Source organism: Poecilia mexicana, unplaced genomic scaffold (assembly GCF_051168715.1).
Source record: "Poecilia mexicana isolate PSO_F unplaced genomic scaffold, ASM5116871v1 scaffold_4, whole genome shotgun sequence".
Classification (NCBI taxonomy): Eukaryota; Metazoa; Chordata; class Actinopteri; order Cyprinodontiformes; family Poeciliidae; genus Poecilia; species Poecilia mexicana.
This window is the reverse complement of record NW_028263373.1, coordinates 4,189,485-4,205,359: the sequence shown is the minus strand read 5'-3', so window position 1 is coordinate 4,205,359 and position 15,875 is coordinate 4,189,485. Positions and strand designations below refer to the sequence as shown.

General features: G+C 37.8%; 1 protein-coding gene across 1 annotated transcript in view; it reads left to right on the top strand.

Moving 5' to 3' along the window:
• Nucleotides 1-15,875, top strand: part of ror1 (receptor tyrosine kinase-like orphan receptor 1) — a 139,634-nt gene that overhangs the window by 84,519 nt on the left and 39,240 nt on the right. The window contains exons 2-4 of the mRNA XM_088004827.1: nucleotides 4,675-4,734; nucleotides 15,155-15,442; nucleotides 15,670-15,703. Of these exons, the coding sequence (XP_087860953.1) occupies nucleotides 4,675-4,734; nucleotides 15,155-15,442; nucleotides 15,670-15,703 (382 nt within the window). The remainder of the gene's footprint in view (nucleotides 1-4,674; nucleotides 4,735-15,154; nucleotides 15,443-15,669; nucleotides 15,704-15,875) is intronic.

Sequence of the window (15,875 nt, the reverse complement as noted above, 5' to 3'; positions counted from 1 at the left end):
GGTTACAGAGCAGGATAGATGCAGGAGTGAGTGTGTAAGGGTGTTTGTGTTGGTTCCTATGTTCTGTGGTCCATGATGTCCTCAGGTGAACAGTTCTGAACTGGGCCTGGTTTTGTCTCTGTTTCTGCTTCAGTTCATCCTGGGAACAAATACCTGCACACAAACCTGCAGGTGCAGCTATGGAGGCGTGCACGCCTATAGACTGTTTCTTGCTCCACTGTCTTTCTGTTTGTACTTCAAGGATTGTTTTTGTATTTTAACTTAACCTGAGTTTTTTTTCTGTTATGACTCTGGATTTGGTAATATTTTGTCTTTGCAAGTAGTTTTGAAATGTTTTTGTAACACTCAACAAAAGCATGCCTTTCTGCTTACTAAATGTTTATTGCAACATTCTTTCTCTGAAGTCCTCTGAATCAAGAAGGTGCCCTTTAACATAAATGTGCATAGAGGAGTGTTTCAACAGCTAATTTTCTTTTTGGAGTGCTCCGATCAACCAGGCAAGATTTCATTGGGTGATCACAGGCAGGCAGAAACTAACATGTGAAACCAGTCTTATTTACCGTTCTTATCTCGCTCTGCAAACAGTTGGCATGGGTCAGTTATACTCAGGCTTTAAAAAGTTTTGGTTTTGAGGCAACAAAAATTTTCCATTTTGCTTGTATCTAGAATTTAAAATGTTTTCAGTCAGTTTTCTTGGGATTGATCAATTTCCTCCAGCTGACTGAGCTAAGCCTAATACTCTTTGTGCTTCTCATTAACAGAACAAATCTAACTGTTTCAAATTTTCTCCCATCATGACAAACAGGGACAGTCATTTCTACTGACCTGTGTGTTCACAGATATATTTTTTCTTCTGATTGTCTTTGTCTGTCATGAGGCTCCAAGACATCCATGTGTGACTCTCCTTTTTGACTATTTTCATTCCACATGATGATGATTTATACTCGGTTAAGCCAATGTAAACCTGCACTGTCAAAAGAGGTCACTGAAAAAAAAAAGTCTTCTCTGAGAGTTTATCTAGAAGTTTCCTTGTTGCCGTTTTCCTACTTTAACTCATACTTTCCAAGTATTTCCAGTACTCTATTTTTAGGAGGAGGTTTTTCTATGAATCCCCCCATTATGGCATATTCAATAACATTAATCTGTTTTACTTCACCGTGATTGAAGTTTTCCACTAAGTCTCCTCATCTTAAACCTTATTCTGCCAATAGTTCATTAAAGAGCAATAGCTCTGGTTTTATATCTTGGACCTGAGGATTTGTGGGTTTGATTTAGTCTCTGTATTATTTATGAATGGACTGCTTCGGAGACATTAGTCAACATTTAAACTCAACAGTTTCCTTTACTCAAATATGAGGAGCACTTTAGATGACCTGGTTGATATACGGGAAAATAACCATTTCTCAAGTAGAAACATCTCATTTTATAAGATTAGATGAGAGAGAGGACTGATGAAGATAAATGGGAGGCAGAATTAACTATCATCCCTAATTTTCTGTGCATTTGTCCCTTTCATCTCTTTAAGGCAGAAATATTGCACTGTAAAAATGTTGGGTTTGCCCTTGTTCCAGATAACCTCTCAGTTAGGTCAATGTTCCGTCTAACTGGGATGGAAGAAGTCTTTGGGAGAGGCCTTAATAACAGAGCGGGAGCGCTCATACATCAGTCTTCCTCACCACACCAACCACCCTGGCTCCAAACTCAGCCCCCAGACCATATAACAGCATATTAGTTGCTACAATATGCATAACAGTTCAAATTGAACATTTCTGATTTCTGGTTAAGCTTTGCCCTCCGAAGCTGCTCTTGTTTCTCGCTCCTTATGCTCCTTATGCTCTTTGCTCAGTTCCTTTTCCTCATTCCTGAGCTCAGCTCTGATTCCCATATGTTGCTGTCATAGCAAAGTCACACTAAAATCTGATAGGTTTATGGTGCTTAAGCTTGTGTCGCTGCCTGATTTTTATCTTCAGAAGCCAAATACAGCTGGATGAGGATGAAAGGCTGCTCCCATTTCACTTTCTGTGAACTTTGGATGTCTTAAACCCAACTGCAGTTTTAACCCCCTTCACACTAGTGGTGGCAAACAGCTGCAAATAAAATAAAACATAAAAAAACTTTCCAAATCGGGTGAGATCTTTTTTCACTTCCAAAGCACAATCTAACAGAAATATTTTTAAAAGCTTAGTTGTTCACATTCCATTACTTTTAAGTCACTGAAGTGGAAACTTAAGATATAAAGTTGATATAGACAAATTAAATAAAACCTCACTTTCTCTTTGTCATACTTGTGTTATGTGTATTGAGAAGCTTAACCAAATATTTTTCAAGAGCTGAGGTGTGATATTTGGGGATCATTTTGATTAATAAAAATTTCATTGCATTTTTAAAGCCTGAATGAAAAATATATCAGACTTAAATTATTTATCCCATTGTCTGTCCATCTGTCTGTCCATCCATCCGGATATCAAAGTATTCTTGTTTACAGGTGCTGTTCCTGGCACAAATCAGGCACAAGAGTGTAATTCAGTTTCACTGTTGAACATAAAGTATGTTTAAAATTACAGTTAGTTAATTTTACTTCAAAGTCAGTTGAATAAAGTTGTATATTATTTTTATATGTTTACATCTCATCATACTATCTAAACATATTGGGGACAGTGAGGTTGGCGAAGGCTGTAGAAACTCAGTTAAAAAAATTAAAGTTACTCAAATAAAAAAAATAAAAAAATGGACAACCATGGGGACAAAAACAAGCCAATTGTCTCTCTTCAATTGAGTATTTTTTTTCCCTAATTGCCTCCACTATATTATTACTGTATTGCCTTTAATAACATTACTTCCTTCTGTCCCTCTGTTCCCGCTTTTCCCATCACCAGCTCTGACTGCTGAGCTCTCATATTGCTGCTGCGCTCGACTTGCTCTGCCTTGCTGAACCCAGTGAGCTGCAACGTCTTTTCTCCTCTGTCTTTTGTTAACTGAGAAGCTTGAGGCTTCTGAAAGTCTGTCACCACATAAAAAAAGGACAATTAGACTCACTTTGAGGCCAAAACTTCCTTTGATACCACATCATGTTAAGGAGCCAACCATTATTTCGCTTTTATTCCCACACAACAGTACACTTGGTGAAAAACCTGCAGCATCATTTGATAATAAATTAACATTATACAATAGAGTTTATTGAGCTCCAGTGTTAAGTTTGCTCCCTTTAGCACTGTGGCTCCTGATATCCACAGCGCTCCCCACAACTGAATCTGCAGCTTGTTGTTATCCAGTTGTCAAGACGTGGGATGTCCTTGATGACAGGTGTAGAGGCCTGAAGCGTAGCTTGTTAACACCAAGGACCACCGCAAAGTTGTCCCCACCCTGAGACGAAACGTGTGATCCAACACATTATCACCTAATTAGTTAGGCTCTCTGTTTGTCCCTGAGGAACATTGATTTCACACTTTTTCACCAAGTGCTGCCATTTTATATGGCAGCACTTGTAAAATTTATTTCAAATTTTAAAGTATATTTATTATTTGTACAATAACAATTTCTGGTTAAGAAGAGTAAAGTGAAGAATACCATTATGTTTTTACTAGTTTTATGGTTGTGAGCAGGCATCTGTAATCTATATTAGGCGCTGTGGGAGTCGATATAAAATAGGCTTTTGCTATTTTTAAACTAAAACGAAATAAATTCACATTTTAAACCATCTGATTTGATCAACTGTGTCAGTTAGATTTGGTAGATCCTAGTCTTAACTCTGGTTTAGGTGTCAACATTTCCAAATCTAACCTAAAACGAAAGAGTAATTTTACTGGAGTCACTTCAGCATGTAAGTGGCATCCAGTACGTTTTGCTTTCTCTCACTCTCTTGCAGCCTCAATAAACCACATACATGTTTCCACATGTACTGAAAAATATGATCTGCTAAATATCTTCATACATTTCTGTGCTGCCTCTGACCTCATTAAAAATGCCCAGTCTTCTTCCCACGGTAAAAATCTGCACACAAAAAAGTTTAAGCTGTCACCGTGAACTAGTTTCCGATAGGTTAGATAGATTTTTGGGGTACTATCTGACCAGTCATGAATCCAATTAAAAATTGACTGATTAAGTTCAAAAGCTAATTTCTCTATCCATCTCTGTTTTCATTTGTGGAACAAATGCAGAAATATTTATTCGTAGAGATTATGTCATTGCACAAGCCTACATTTTCTTCATGTGCTTGTCACTGAGATTGTGTGTGTTATTCACTACACACATAGTGATGCATACAAACACAATGGGATGCCACCTGTGTGTTTTATGTTACCTCTGAGAATGATTTGTAGTGCAGGCTGCTGTTTCAGGAGACTTTTCTTTCCATGTTTGGCTTTTTAATTTGCAGGGAATCACCCATGACCCGCAGCATCACACGATGAAGCCCATTTTCAGCCTCCTGTAATGAAAAGGGTAGCTCTGTCGTCAGTTGGTAATAAAGGCGCATTAGGCCCAAATGGCCTGCTGATAGGCTCCCTGTTATACAATCAGTCCTTTGATCTCCATCAGCAAACCTACACCATCACCACATGTATCTATGGAGTATTTTTCATGTTTCTGCAACAACACATAAAATAAAATTCACTTTTGCTGTGTTTCATCTGGCAATCATTCAGACTAACTTTTTTTTACTTCTTCTGTCTTCAGGATCAGAGCTTCCCCAGGACCTCAGTGTACTTGCCGCCACCTCGTGGAACGCCACAGAAGGTAACATAATAATAATAATCTTTCATACCAATGTGAACACATTTTTAAGAGTCACGTCGTGATGATGTGTTGTTTATAGAGTTTTGAGCTCTATAGACAACACTAATCAAATTTTTAAAATAATATCCACTGAGTGCTTTAGAGCCTGTTTATTGTCTAAGTGTGTCCTGCTGCTTATAATTGATGGAAAGGCTTGCAGTATGTTTGTCTACAGCTACTAATGAGGCATTGTTCAAATTTTCACTGAAAAACTTTTATAACTGCATTATGTGGACATTATTATCAACCTAGAAAACCTGGTTTTGTTTTTGTGCATCTTCATTGCACTTTTTTTATTTGGTACTCTATGCTTAATTATCTGTGGGAATGAACTGTTTACAACCTTAGACTTTTTTGTCGACCTACATTTGTGTTTATCTACCTGCATTAATCCTTTGTAGAAATGCCTTCTACTGCACTTGCAGTCTCAACACATTTGGGTTATGTCTCTATCTACTTTGCACATCTAGAGACTGAATTCTTGCTCATTCTGGTTTGTTCACAGTCAATTTAGAGGGGAAGAGTCTGAGAACAGCAATTTTGAGGTTTTCTCACAGATTCAGTTTGATTAAGGTCTGTACTTTGACTGGGCGATTTTAACTTATGAATAAGCTTTGATCTGACTAAGCAGTGTCCACAAACAATTCTTGAAGGCCGATATCTTGCATGCTATAGATACAACACTTATTCTGCTATCCTGGATCAAATGAAATAATCATTATCAGGCTGTGGGATTTGTTTAGTTTCTGTCTATTACATTTCATTTTCTTGTGTCTGTAAATGTCAGTTAAGTAGGCTTTGTCCTGGTGTGGTCTATGACTATTTCCTGTTCACTTTGCTAAAAGAAGAAGGCAGGGAAGAGATGTAAGATGTCAGGGTCGCCTTCACCTACTTTAAATGTTTTACTTGTAGTCAGATCATCAAATTGTGGAAGGAAAAAATCTTTTTGCCATAATCAGAATTCAGTTGAACTTGTGGTTCAACTGAATTCAGATTATAGCATTCAGTTGAACCAGCTGAATGCCATAATCAGTTGGTTATCATTTTTAAAGGTTTCTGCAATGGATTTTCTGGAGTTGGACATTCGGCCAGGCTCATTTATTGGACAAAAAATTGTCTGGAAAACAAGCCAAGAATTTAGCTGATGAGGGTAATAATTGTACGCTAGACCACCTCCGAGTCATGATCAGCTGTTGATTTGTCATCCACAAATCATTTTTTTCTGCCAAGCAAAATGCCCCTGCAGATGAATTCTACTTGATGACAAGGATGAAGCTGGAGAAATCTCAAAACTTCTAGTGAACCTGTGTGAATCTCTGAAATATGCCTTTCATCTGGTTCAGAACTGGTGAAGATATCTGGAAAGATGAACTGTCTAACAGACTCGTTTCTCTGAGATCAATAACACTCCAAGCAAAATATATTTTTGTGCGATGAAAATAAATTGTCATGTCTCCTGCAGCTTGTCAGGCTTTCTTCAGCACTTCCCATCAGAGGAAGCAGCTGTTGTTCTCCTGTCAGAGCTGAAGCGCTTACCGAGCCAAATCCACCACGTTTTCTGGATATTTTCACTAAACTCCTGCACAATGTAATCAGTCAAAATCTGCTCCTCCCCTTGGTTTCTCCTTGAACTACCAGGATCCGCCTAAATTCCCACGAAGAAACACAGCCATAGAAGACCCGGAGTATGAAACTTTGATGGATGTGACCTTTATTTATTTATTTTTTTTCATTTTTTGCTCTTTGTCTGGTTTAGTTTAATTCAACTCTTGCAAAGCCAACACTCCCACAACATCCTTCCCACGACGCGTACACAAAAAAAAAGGCATTTTCAAGCGGACAGGCATAAAGGCAAACAGTAGTTTCTGGATATGATTGAGCAGTTCAGCGGAGATAATGATTACTGAGAGCAATCAGGGATGTTTAGAACGTCATAAATACAACCAGGAGAAGATCCAAACAAATCACAAAGCCTGCTTCGTTTTTCCACAGCATAAAACATTTAAACTTGTAAAACAGTGCGTCAGCATTTTGAGCTTAGCATCAACATCTGTTTCTACTCTAATGAAGTGGTCATTGTAGTTCTTGTTTTGTCTGCAGGCAAATAAAGTTGTGTTTTACCAGCATGGCACAACAATAAGATGGTATGGTGATGTCGATGTGTATCGGTAGCATGAAGTCATAATGCCGAAGACCCTCAATGTGCCGATAAAATCGGAAGCGATGGTGGTTTACTAATTTTCAATATTTTAATCTTTCTCTCTTACCTTTTAGATTGTCCTATTGTACAATGGTTCAACTTTTATTATATCAATCATAACCAGCAGTTTGTTAAATTCTTCTGTATGTATATCTAATGATCTTTTTCTGTTAACATTCTTTGGTAAGGCAGCAAATTATAGTTTCTTGGAAGGTTTAAATGTTACATTAGACCAATATAAAAGGACTTTTAATGCAAAGTTTTAAGTTGTTGCAGCTCATTTTATTTATTTAGTTTTCATACATTTTCCAAGTTCAAGTTGTAACATTTAGCAAAACTACTCAGTATGTATGATTCTCAAAAGAGAGGAAGTAAAGATGACTCACTCGGATGTGCATTTTTAGACTAAACACAAACATTCCAAACTTGCTTTAAGCTCCAAACATTGGTTACTTGCACGCTTCATCATCTTATTCTTTCTAAAAAAGTAAAAAAAGATATAAAAATGTTCAAAATTTGAAACAATATTGCCTTTAGATTATCAGAAGAGATAAAAAGTGCATAACATTTTGGATTCACAGTAAACCCAAGACCTATGTAGACTGTTTCATATTTTCTGGCCATTTTCTGCTGGATATCTTTACTTGCCCCTGACACCTCCGCCATTTTGCTTTTCACTCCCATAAACCTCTCTATTTCTCGTCCTCCGTCAGTCCTACACACTGGTGTGCTTGACTGTAGGCTACTTCTTCTGCTGGGTTGAACAGGCAACCTGTTGATTGGTTTTAGCAGTAGTGCCACCTAGTGACCAGAGGCTTGTTTATCATTCAAGCATGAATGAACAAAATTCTAACAAGTGCTCCTTGCTCTCACATTTTATGCAACTGAAATATTTACATTTTTTATCCACCAACAAACCTATCCAGAAGCAAATATTTCTGGCCATAATTTATAGTTGGAAGGGCCAGTTCTGGGATCCTCTCCGCCTTTGCCCCTCCGTACATGGCACAGTGCTACAGTTCAGATTTCATATCGGCTGAGAATGTTTAGTGAGCCGTGGAGACTCTTAGGTTTCTGAGCCTTCCTGAAAGGATCTCTTGCTCAGCTTTTCTATATGTGTGGTATTACGAACAGACATGTTTGCTTGCAGAATACAGTTTCAGTGGTGAAACGAAGAGGTTGCTCTGAGCATGTAAAGGTTTCTATCTCGCTGGTTGTGTTTACAGCTACGTGTCCGCACGTGAGCGTTTGATTGCACCAAAGTACAGCAAGGGGAAAATGTGCACCGATGACAGGGCAGCATTTTAGCCGCCCGCCACATTAAAAGACAATCCTCAGCGAGGGTTTAAGTTTCAACATGCCCCCTGTGCCAAATACCACAACACTTACCACAAGACGATTACATACAGAGGCTTAGTTACACAGACACATGTTCCTCCTCTACACCTCTTTTCTCTCCTTTTCTAATCTCATTGAGCTTTATTGTCAGTAGTTATAACAGCTAATGGAGTACGGAGACACACCACTCCAAAAATCATTTTCTTTTCCATCAACCCAACTAATGAAACACTATTAAAGTGAGTCACTGTGCTGACCCTCCTCCCCCAGCCTTCTGGCAAAAGCACCTTGTCTCATTTAAAAGTACGTGTGTGTTCAGATGCAATACTAGGTTAACCAACGAGTGGGCAGGATTCGGTCCTCTAAATGTTGACTGCACATGTAAGCACAGATTCTCTGCAGACCTCCATGCCTTTTTGTTGATGGTTTGGCACTCGGATCACAGAGACCCAGGAGTAAGCTTGCACAGTCGAACAGTCATATACCCTCATCAGGATGAATGCGACACCCGTTGCAGCTGACCTTTATCTGCACCCATCCATGTGTAGTTTTACCGCTAAACATGGTGAAGTTGTTTCCGTAAAGTAAGACTACGGTGCAGCAGATGACTTGTTGGAACTCGTTTGGTCGGAATTGCACTTTAGCTCAATTTTAGACACGACACAATGAATACTTTTTCTTTGGTCTTCTATTGCCCCTTCTCCATGGGTATAGTATTAACAAGTTCTTCACCAGTCAGCTCTTCCAGGTAATTCCCATTTTTGTGGAATTACCTCAGGGATGGTACAAGTCGGGTCAAACCAGGTATTGCGAGCAAGCGATTTGATTGGCAGCAGACTGCATTCGCTGACTGACTCGTGGATTTTCATCACTTGATGAGCAAGATGGTATTTGTGGAAGGTACAGCGTCAAGTGGAAGAGGCAACCCACAACAAACAAATATACAGAGCGATTTTGGAGAAACTGAACACCCAAGGGTACACACAAAAAATGACATCAATGGAGATTCAACCACACAGCCCGCCCACATTCACGCCCACGTAGCGAGGAGCACACTGCCAGCGGAGACACACCCCAGCTTGGCCAGAACCAAACCAGATATTAACCATCTGAACTGAGACTTGACAATGGAGACGGGGTTTATGAACTCACACTTACATCACCATTAACTCACTCCAAACTCCATGCAGAAAGAGCCCAGGCTGGGATTCGAACCTAGAACCTTCATGCTGCAAGTCAACTGATCCACTGTGAAGCCATATGGGAAATTTGCCTTAAATTATTGGCTGCCCTCTTCACACAGACACAAAAAGGATTAATTTCTGTATTATGTGAGAAAACTAACATAGTATTATGTTTTACAAACGTAATTGCAAATATGAATATTTAATATTAAATTTAACAACAGAGCAATTCAAGCGATATTAGTAAATAATCAAAACTACAGAAGATACCTTTAAAAAAATATATACTGTAAAATGTAATAAAAATATACAATCTTGTTAAATCCCACATTTCTTCCCACTGAGACAACTAAAATTACACACATATCACATCAGGACCAGAAAATGAGAACATTTTATCAGTTGAGGACTTTCAAAATAACAAACTAATGCAAACCAGCAAACTTGGAGCTCTGAAGAAAATCCAAGAAGAAAAGTGCTTCTGATGTCCTCTACAAATGTTTTATAGGGATGAAACCTCTTACTCTGGTCATGCAACAAATCACATGACGGCTGCTTATTATTGCACCGAGCAGTACTAATAGTTTGACTCCACACTGAGGTCATTTTATCTTTTAAAGACGTGAGTCTGCTAATGCAGTAAATTCAGTGCACACGACACAGAAGATTAGAGGAAAACAATGTTATGTTATTTAGTGCGAGTAAAAATAGCCTAAAAAAACAATGACGCAGTCATGGCTGCTTATCTTAGATGAGTTTTTGAGGCATTGGAAATGTTAACATAATCAAAGAGGACAAATCAAATTAAAAAAAGCAAACAAAGTGCAGATTAGCAAAATGGCTGCATAAACAAGCTGTGATTAAAAAAGAAATGTCACAAATTAGCTCCATAAACTTCTGGATTACATTTTCTTTTCTTCTCATTTTATAATGTCAGATCAAATCTTAAAGAGGGCCCAAGTTTTTCATTGAGACAACGCATCAGAAACTGGGTCTAGATTCCTGCAGACTCTCTCGTTTCTATTATGCTGTCTCCTTTTCACAAATAAGTGAGATTTAGTTACTTTCCTGCCTGGAAATGTTTTTCAGTAGAGTTGAGGAGGAGTTGAAGAAAAAACATAAGGAGGATATGAACATTTTATGTAGCAGAAAATAAATCACAATATTACAAGTTGTAATGGAGGAAAGACATTTTTTCCAGATGGTCTTACTTGGATTTACTGAAGGATTTGGTCTCTATAAAGAAGAGACTGAAATCTGCAAATATTGAAGACGTTTGTTTATAATATAGTGACAAAGGAGGACAAATACAAAGTGAGTGAGAAGGGAGAGAACTGACACAAGTTTGCTGTTCTTGGTGGAGTTCTCCACATGTTGTCAGACATTTGTCAAGTCTTGGGTTTAACAGAACTCGAGTCTTCCCCTGGGCTGCTATGATCAGCGATTCCTTGGTGCCCTTCATTTTTGACCGTGTAGCCATTTTGTAGGTTTTGGTCACATCAGCCGCTTCAGTTCTCTTTGGTGGTACAACCCCAGCAGCGGTTTTTCCTTCTGTAATTGCCCCTTCAGCTCTGTTGAGGATTTGTTTGGTTTAACCAGGATTTCTTTGTGACTTATTTGGATTATTATAATTTATTGCATTACTATTTTGTGTTGTAATTGTTACTTCATATAGATTTAGTTAATATGCAGTTCAAAAGCGGACTATATTTGTCGACCTTTCATAGAAGGGTCCATGATTCTTCAGAAGTAGGAGAAGAAAACTTGAGTTAGAGGGGAAAAAAAAGATGGGGAGTTTTCTTTCTGAGAGGGATTTTCTGAGCTCCCATACTCTGTCATAAATCATTACTATTATGATTTGTTCACCCTTTTTATTCTCTAAAGTTTATTTGAATAAATGATCTGGCTCCTCATCTTTGGATTAGTCAGAAATATGACAAACTCCTTCTCTTCCAGTTTGTATTGTCAGAAACATTCACTGATGGCTTTAAATCTGCAAATACTTGATATCGCCTCAATAAATGCTTAAAACTGTCTATTTAAATAGTTCAAACACTAAAATATACCTTAATATGCACAGTAGAAAGTGTCTTAGCCCTACCTCAGACATTCATAAAGAAACAGGCCCTTTTCTTTAAAAAAAAAAAAAAAAAACTTGCTGAAAACTGATTCCATTGTATACATACGTCCGTTCATATTTTTCACATTGTAGAACTCTTGGAGTTTGAGGAAATATGAGGACCTAGTCCAGGTTGACTTCCTGTTAAGTCCAGATTGCAGTCCAGTCTGAAAATTGCTGCAGTTGGATGAAAAACAAGCAGAGCACCAAATGGAAAAGAAGACAATTCCTGTAAACACATTCTTAATGGGAACTTTATTGAAAACAGGAAACCGTGGTGGTCTTTGTTTGTTTTTTGGGTACAGAGGGTTCTTCAGCCTTTAATAGTGGCGTAGATGTAAAAGTGCAATATTTTGCTTCGCCCTGTTTCAGTTCGAACAAACCTCCACAGTATATTTTCCTCGCCAACTTTTCTATTCACAAACACTCATGTTCATCCGACGAGTATTTGAGATTTCCCCTCCATGTGCTTCTTCTCCTCTGTTTGTCTTGGCCAGTTTGTGAAACCAGAAGCATTTCTGCATACCTAAGCTTGGGTTTTGGGGTTGAAGGAACTTTCCGGAGTTTTTTTATGACATTAAGACCAATGTTTTCCAGCACATTAAACTCTTAGGTGGCCTTCCAGGACGCTTTTTTTTCTCTAACCACATTTAGGAAAGATATGGTGAAGATAATCTTGCATTCATTTTTTTCCCGGTTTTCAAATAGCATGCCGTATATCAGTGTTAAACTCTGGGTTCTGGTAAATTTGGCACTTAAAAGAGGTGTATAATTTATATAGCTGGTCGTAAAACATAAGTTGGTGCCCACAGAGCAAATTTGCTTGCTATTATCATCTCTCCTGTTCAGCCATTAGGAGTTGACTTTAGTTTTATATAATAGTTTTTAAAGCTATTGATGTACATTTTAATGAAGTTCTGTTCAGGTGTTTTGGTAAGGTTTCCACATTTAAATGGAATGTTTATGAATACAAAACAACTTTTAGGAAATTAATAGGGGGATTGTCAATTACAGTAATAGCTGCACAATTTTCACTGTAGTTTCAATGTGTGCAAAATCACTATTGCAAAGGGATGCATGGATGCAATTTGTGGTCGAATATCATATTTCTCTGCATGCTAATAATATATCTGGGAAGTTGCATGGTCTCCAGCTGTCTTCGATGCCCACCACATGTGTATTTTTAGTACGTAAAATGCAACAGTTCCCATAAAATGGTTGGGAAACTGCATTGATGGAAAAGAAAGTCAAGAGTCATTAAAATGTGGGTTAATAATAATATGTTATTGTAGTATTCAGAAGTATTGCAATTACATATTTACCTTGATATTAATTACAGTCATCTGGCCTATTATTGAATATGCTAAGAACAAACAGCACCTTATCGATTATCAGGTAATAAACATTGTCATTCCAGTACCATTGCGTGGAATTAAAATGGACTGCTTGAATGCAATATTTGGTAGGTTTTTATATCTCAATTGCCAATCATGCATATGCTGCATGGACATTGAATACTCTTAATGCCTATACCTGATATAGGATTTAGTAGCAGATGTGTCAAAGACAGGGAGATTGGTGCAAAACTTGTGGTAATGAGAAAAAACTGTGCATAATGTAGGTTAATTACAAATGATATCATTAGTTTTCATAAATAATAACTGCATGTTTTCCTGTTTTTTTGTAAAACACTTGAGAATAAATATTTTTTTCCCCAGTGGATGGTGGAGGTTTATATATATATATATATATATATATATATATATATATATATATATATATATATATATATATATATATATATATTATTTTTTTAATGTAAAGGACCAGACATTGTTTTGCACGGATTTGTAATGAGAGTTTTGATATGTTGTGGAGGAAGGCTGTAGATATTTCTGGCAAAACATTATAGTGAACAGTTGGTCCTGTTTTCTCCAGTGTATTTGGTTGTCATTCTTATATTCTGCTCAGATTTAGGGGTTTTTAGTTGTTTTGTGAATATCCAATTGGATGCCACCATCTGTCTAGATGTTAGAATATACAGAGTAATTTCAGAGTAACAATTTTCATTATCTTCTGTAAGTGTTCACATTTTTGTGGCAAACATTTTGCCACGTACTGAAAGCTGCGAAATGCAGCAAACTGCCCCAAAACCTGGCTTAAGCCCAACTTGGTTCTGGTGGGGACCTCATACTTGTTTTAATGGGTTACATAAACACCTTTAGCCTTGTGGTTGGGCCAATGTCTTCTTTATGATGTGGAATGTACGATGTCAGTTAGATGGCAACCACAACATTTATTTAAGGGCTTACTTACATTTTTAAATACTTAGCAGCTATGTTTATGGTTAGAGGGGCGAAGTTATTACACTACATGCACATGCTAAATGAGTGTAAACCAGAGTTTGCATTCCCCATTTAATTCTTAAGCTACAGACAAACAAAATTCTTTTCCTATAACATCGTTATTGGACAAACGTCTCTTTGCAATAACACCGTTTACCCGCTTTAAGTAATTATCATGCATACAATTAAAGGGAAACTTTATTTTTCCTTTTATCTCATTAAAATGACATACTTTTCTTATTGAAGCAGAAACCATATTCTGGGAGTCATTTTCTCCCAGATGCAGTCAGATGTTTTTCCAACATTTTCGGGAGATACCTCTGTGTCGTCAGGGCCTGGAGCAATGCTAGGATAACTGCAACCAAACAAAACCAGAATAGATACAAATGACTTAAATTGTTGGTCTTCATTGTAATATTTGCAGTTACTGATGCAAAAAAGAAGTCATGTGCAAATCATGGGGCAATTTACACCAGATTCGTCAGAATAATCAGGTTGCCTGTTGTGATTTTAACTATTAGGACAAATTTGAAAGGAGAATTTTTTTAAAATTATTTTTCTGTGAACAAGTTCCTTCAGTTACATACCATGTTTTATGCTGAAATAACGTCATTACTTGAGCTAATTGTGAGCTATGTAACATCATGTGGTAAAATATAATACAAGTATTTAACACTTGTAACTTGTTTATTCAAAGTTGACTTTTGCTTTGTAACTTGTCCTAGATGTGTTTTAGAAAGAGTGCTGTAAAGATGTGGAATTTATTTAAAGAGCAAAAGGAAAAGAAAAGCTGGCAAAATGCTAGTGTGCAACCTAACCACTTCAGAAAGCAACTCAAAACGGGCTCAAAACCTAAATGTTGTGGGTTCTTTAACTTCTTCAATAATTTATGTTCTTCTCCTTCATAAGCTTCTGCTTTAAGGAACTCACAACCTCAGGGTCTCTTACCGCATCTTACGATGAAAAGTGAAAATAGGTGTCACAGCTAAGGTGACCACAGAATGATGTGCAAAACCAGCCTTGGGACTGAAATCAATCATTTCTTTTGCACCAATTTTTCCAGCTGATTTTAAGTATTTTCTAACTCTTCTGCTTTTATTTAGTACCTACAGATAGAAATTGAAGGCAGTAATGTTGCTCAATACAACTCTTATCCTGTTATTTTTGTATCCTACTCATCCTGTCTGTCTTCTAGGGGCATTTATCCGGCTCGAAGCTCCCATGAACAACATAACAACGTCGCTGGGCCAAACGGCAGAGCTTATTTGCCGTGTGTCCGGGAACCCGCAGCCTGTCGTGCGTTGGCTGAAAAACGACGCCCCAGTGGTGCAGGAGCCAAGGCGGGTCTCCTACCGGTCCATGTCGTACGGATCACGCCTGCGAATTCGCAACCTGGACACCACAGACACAGGCTACTTCCAGTGTGTTGCGACCAACGCGCATGGTACCGTTTCCACAACAGGGGTTCTGTTTGTCAAATTTGGTAAGAACATCTTAAGTGATCTTGTCGAGTGATTTACGAAAAGAAAAACTTACTGCCACACATATATCTTGGTACAATGACGAGGCTTTTCCTCTGCTCATCTTTTCCAAGCTCATCAGCAACACTTAAACCAGCTGATTCCTCTCTTCGTTGGCTGCTTGCATAGAGAAAATCTGGAAGCAATATTGTTTATCCTGTCATAAAATTCCCCTTGTCTTCTTTTCCAGATCCACTCCCTACACCTCTATCAGGACGGCCAACGTAAGTTGCTTTTCTTCTGCGCATTTTTCTTTCCATCTGTCAGATCGTGCAGTGCAGACTACAGGGAATCTGAGACTTTTATAACTTAGTTATATAAATTATAGACCTAAACCTAAGAGATTCATGCTAATCATGGGTTCCAAAAGAATGGTTGTTTTTTTTTAGTAATCAC